This window comes from Danio aesculapii, chromosome 16, assembly GCF_903798145.1.
Source record: "Danio aesculapii chromosome 16, fDanAes4.1, whole genome shotgun sequence".
Taxonomy (NCBI): domain Eukaryota; kingdom Metazoa; phylum Chordata; class Actinopteri; order Cypriniformes; family Danionidae; genus Danio; species Danio aesculapii.
This window is the reverse complement of record NC_079450.1, coordinates 12,051,440-12,057,054: the sequence shown is the minus strand read 5'-3', so window position 1 is coordinate 12,057,054 and position 5,615 is coordinate 12,051,440. Positions and strand designations below refer to the sequence as shown.

At 36.2% G+C, this 5,615-nt stretch overlaps 1 protein-coding gene across 1 annotated transcript in view; it reads right to left on the bottom strand.

The window, feature by feature from the left end:
- The window catches only part of rims2a (regulating synaptic membrane exocytosis 2a), a 290,481-nt gene extending 289,663 nt beyond the window's left edge, over positions 1-818 (bottom strand). Inside the window, exon 1 of the mRNA XM_056475706.1 lies at positions 124-818. Coding sequence (XP_056331681.1) covers positions 124-269 — 146 coding nt within the window. The 5' untranslated portion in view covers positions 270-818. The remainder of the gene's footprint in view (positions 1-123) is intronic.
- Between the last annotated feature and the right edge of the window lie 4,797 nt (positions 819-5,615).

Below are 5,615 nucleotides of genomic sequence, written 5' to 3'. Positions count from 1 at the left end.
CCCAAACGATATTCTCCCACTACACCATCACATATGTCAAACCAAACAGAGATTTCACTCTCTATCTTCAGCATTGAGCTCAAAATGTTTCATTTGAGGATACATAACAGAATCAGCTCTTACTTCAACATAGACTGCTCCTTCTCCTCCTCTTTCTTCTGCCTGTCCATGACACCGAGGATGATCTTCCTCTCCTCCTCGGTGAGGTGGCTCAGGTCCGGCATCTCCGGCAGGACAGGCCCGCTGCGGGGCCCGGCTGGAGCCGACATCTTTACACGCCGATGCTGAAGAAGATCAATAACCAGACTTAATCCATGATGAATTCAAGGTCTATTTGATCAATCATCATCATCTGATCAGGATGATCAGCAATCAAAGCGTCACAACCCACAGCAGCATCCCTGATGACGCTTAAAAACACTTTTAAAAGGTCGTTAGGTTATTAGACTACCGGTGAAATGATAACAGTGTGAGCCCTTAGACTACAGTACATAGGGTTTACAGCATCAGATCAATCATTCTCAGAGCAGCTGGTCCTTTTAAAGGCTACTGAAATGAACGCGATGCCGTCTGATGTTCTCCTCTTCCTCAACTCAACGAGAAAACGAAGAAAGCGACGACGCATTATGAATAAAAGAGCAGATCTCAGATGTTTATTCCAGATCTTTGAGGTTGAGGATGTGAAAGAGCCTCTTGCCTTTTATTTGGCCATCATCCTCTTCAATCCTGTCTAACCCATCGCTGTCATCGTCCTGGGAAAGTTCTTTTGCATCTCATAATAAACGCTCGTTTCCCTTTTGTGTCCCTCTGCTCCGGCGCCTCGCTTTCCTCCAGCTTTGATAATTCTTGAAGATATCTTAAATACACAAAAATGGATGCAGCGACACAGAATCCCAATTGGAAGAGTGTAGGAGGAGCTAAACAGCCCGGCCGGGAGGCGAATTTACCAATCGTACTATGGCGAAAACATAGAAATTAATATTCATGAGGTGGCGTTGGTGATTGGAAGGAAGTCACTCGACATCAGCACGGCCTACTTAATATTCTAAAGATGGGGTTAGTCATTGGAAAACAAGGACAAAACGTCAGCATTATCCAATTATTATTAATGAAGCTAACATTGACAGGTATTTGTACACCCACAACTCGGAAAACTAATCCAGAGGAAATAATTTTATATTAATTGCTTTACACTACATCATATACCTGTAGTGTTTGGTTATATAGTATAACATGTTATGAAATTGAAACATTACACAATACAGTACGTCCTAAAATGCCACATTTTCCTTTGCATTTAAGATTAGATTAGATTTAACTGTATTGTCATTACACATGCACATGTACAAGGCAACGAAATGCAGTTTGGGTCTAACCAGGAGTGCAATAGCAGCAAGTGAGGGATATAGGTATAAATAGAGTGCAGTAATAAAAAAGAAATATGGTGATATTTACAGATGGATGTACTATGAACAATATATACAGGTTGTATTAGAGATGAACAGAGATTTACAATAGATGAATATATGTACAGGTTACTATTATTAATCAGAAGTGTGCAGATAGATAAACAATTACAAATGTATATGTACAGTGGGTATGTACAGTCCAAATGAATGAATCAGTGCACTGAATACGTGCAATTTTTAAATTAACAAACTTTCCTAAATAAACAGAGATAAAGCATTTTTTTTTCTGTATAATACATTAAAATGTGATCTTTCCTAATTGTTTAGCCAGACAAATGTTAGTTCAATATTTTAATTACCAAGTAGTAATAAAATAATTAGTGAAAATTAGCTAAACTGATAGTAATTGTGTTATTCGGGAATAAAGCAGGAACTATTGATCCATAAATATTGAAAGATCAAGTCTTGATCATTGCAAATTCAGAACGTAACGTCACCTTGAACGCATGAATATTCTTCAAAATCTTTGCCATAGTAGGACTCGCAATTTCATTGACAGCGAGTCGAAAACCATAGTGAAAAAGTGGACTGGACTCAAGCAGGATCGGTCATCATATCTAAAAATAACCTGAGCAGGGCTCTTGACTATGATAAGTATGGACCAATAATACATCAGTTAATAACAATCTTTATGTATTACTACTAAATCATTTCATTTTAAAGAGATGATAATGTTCAACAACGTTTTAAACTGCTAAATAAAACACGGTGCATATTTTGATTTAGAGCCAAATGTAAAAATACTTGAAGCTAACCTCATATTTATGCATTAATGAATTAAATATTAATGAGGCGATTCTTGATAACCTATAAGGGTGTTCACCATTTACTATGACCTTTATTCATTTTAATATTTATACATTATATAATGCACAGTGCATTAGTTAACATTGAGTTGATTCATAAATTATTGATCTATTAAACATCTTTTATCCCTTATCATTTTAGTCCCTTATTTATCAGAGGTGGCCACAGCGGAATGAACTGCCAACTGTTCCAGCATATATTTTATGCAGCAGATGCCCTTCCAGCCGCAACCCAGTACTGGGAAATCCAAAGAATATTTCTGACAATATTTATTATTCTTCACCCACATTTCTCAGATCTCTATAGCAGTGTTTCCCAACCCTGTTCCTGGAGGAACACCAAAAGTACATATTTTGGATGTCTCCCTTTTCTGACCCATTAACTTCAGGTGTTGGAGTCTCTTCTGATGTTATGATAAGTTGATTCAGGTGTGTTTGATTAGGGAGAGGTTGAAAATGTGTACTGTTGGTGTGCCTTCAGGAACAGGGTTGGGAAACACTGCTCTATAGACCATTTCAATGCGGTGATGCCATTGGCCCATGAACATTTGCTGCTTGTTATCAAACTATTCCATAACAGTAACAAGAGGCAATTCAATCATAACTTAATGTTAAAACAGTCATAACATTATCAATATGTGGATCTTTAAGGATTCTCGGAAGCTATAAAAATGATAAATGTAAAACAGGAAATACGTTGGAAGCATTGTTGTTTACATCCCTTAAAATGGTCTATAGGTCAGTTTTAACTGAGAGTAGATTTAGATGATAGGATTATGAAGTAAAGGGGTGAGGATAATTGTACATCTCATTAAAGCGTTAAGACTTTTACAGGATGAGGGAAAACGGCTTTACAGTTACACATGCCACAAACAAACATCAAATATCAAGTTCGCATTGAACAATTTGAGATGTCAGAAAGCAGGGTCAGAAACTGACTCAATACTCACCATTCGGTCTTACCTTAGTGCATTATTGCAGTCCCTTAACTGACTTCAAATATGGCCAAAACAACAACAGTGAGAGCACCTAAAAGATAATCTTCATAAATTCATTTTATTTTACATATGCGAGCACAAAACCAGTCATATAGATCAAATGTTGGTTTATATCAACTGAAATCTGCACGAAAAAGCTTTCCATTGTTGTACAGTTTGTTAGAAATTGACAATATTTTTGGATCTGGAATCTGAGGCTTCAAGAAAAAAAATGTAATATTGAGGAAAAATTACCTTTAAAAGTAGAAATTAAGTTCTTAATGCATATTATGAATGAAAAGTTACATTTTTGATACATTTATGGTAGGAATTTAACTAAAATATCTCAAAATGTATAAATCTGTTTGATTCTCATGTTGCAGTTTCTACTGCACACCTTAAAGATTCTTGGGAGAGGAAATTAGGAATTGACATTTCAGCCTCTACTCAAGAGGAGGGATTGAGTCGTATTCACTCTTGCTCTATAAATGTAAGACTACAGCTCATACAATTTAAAGCGATACATAGATTACACTACACTAAAGCCAAACATAATCAGCTGTATCCTTTTATCTCTCCTTTGTGTGATGGATGCAAAGGCGCAGTCAGGACCTATGGTCATATATTCTGGTCCTGTCTAGAAGTATCTGAATTTTGGAAAAGCATTTTCGGACTTTATTATAAGGCTTTTAAAATGGATTTTTAAAATTGATGTGGAATTACCATCGTTTGGATGTTCAGACCAGGCTCTAACTTGGCCTAAACATCAACAACTCTCCCTTATGTTTGGCATGGTGCTGGCCAAGAGAGTGATTCAGATGGAGTGGAAATCAATGACACCTCAAATTTTTAAAAATGGTTAGCTGAAATGGTTTCTGCCCTCAAGCTGGAAAGGTTATGTTTCTCTAGATTTGGCAAACAGAAGTTGTATGACAAAATATGGGGCCCGTTCCTTAGATGTATAGGTTAATAATGTCTCTAATTATTTTTTTTGGTAATTTTTTTTCATTCTATTTTGTTTCTTATTGCATTAGAATGGCTGGATTTTTTTTCATGATGGTGCTGTATAATTGCTGTATTGTTTGCTAGTTTTTGGTGTATGTTCTAGTTAGTATAAGGTAATAACACTGAGATAACTTTGTTAACATATATACATGATGTACACTACTGGGTGTTATGTGTCATAAAAACTTATATAAATAAAGTAAAAAAACTAAAATATCTTAACGAAAGATGACTTTTGGCATAAAACAAACTGATAATTTTCACTGCTACATTGTGCTTTGGGCTATTCCCATAAATATACTTGTAAAACTTAAGACTTTTTTTTGTCACTCGATTGAATGGGCATTATTAGTGGTTATCAACTGATGTACTGTAAAACCCAAAAAGTTAAGGTAACTCAAACCATTTAAGTTCAAAAACTAATCTTAATGAGTTCTGTGAACTTAATCCATTTGAGTAAATAAAGCAATTTGAGCACAGTAAAACCCAATGAATGAAGAGAACACAAACCAACTGAGTACTGTAAAACCCAATAAGTTAAGGCAACTCAAACTGAGTGCTGTGAACTTACTCCATTTAAGTGGAAGTAATGAGGTATTTATTATCTCATAAAGTTGACTGTTGGGTTTTACAGTGTAGATTTGGGCCAGTAGGGGATTTCTGTGCCTACTGGTAGGCTCAGAAGGCTGTTATTACAACGCACATGGTTAATCAGCTATATTTCAGCTAAAATTATTTATATTATTTATTAAATTTCCCATTATTTGTATTTAATTAACGTCTACCCCTACTCCAACATCACAGTACTGCAAAAACAGATCTGGAGTCTTCTCTGTTAGTATAGCTGATTAATCATGTGCATGGATAATAACAGCCTTCCGAGCCTACCAGTAGCTGCAGAAGGCCCCTACTGGCCCATATCTATCAGCTGATAAACCACTGATAATGCCAATTCAATCGAGTGATAACATTTAAAGCAGGTGCATATGAATACAAGTAATGCTGCAATCACACTAGAGTTTGTGCGTGTGAAATTCTGTTGTACAGCATTGTGAAAAGGGACGAGAACAAACAATATGATCAAACATTTAAAAAAAAACAAGCGATTGGTCCATGTTTTAAATTCTTGTCCAGAGAGGTCATGTTTTGATGTTCGATTGGTCTCACGCAATCATGTGATGATATTTCGCAGGTCAGAGTTCACCAAGCTTGAACTTTCCAATGCAGCGAACTGCGAAACTTGTCGCACGACCTTGCGTTTCTAGCCTGACACCTTCGCCTGCCTATGAATGGAAGTCTACGGGGAGAAAAGTGCAGTGTGACGGCTTAATGGTACGGCAAATTAAAAAACATGAATA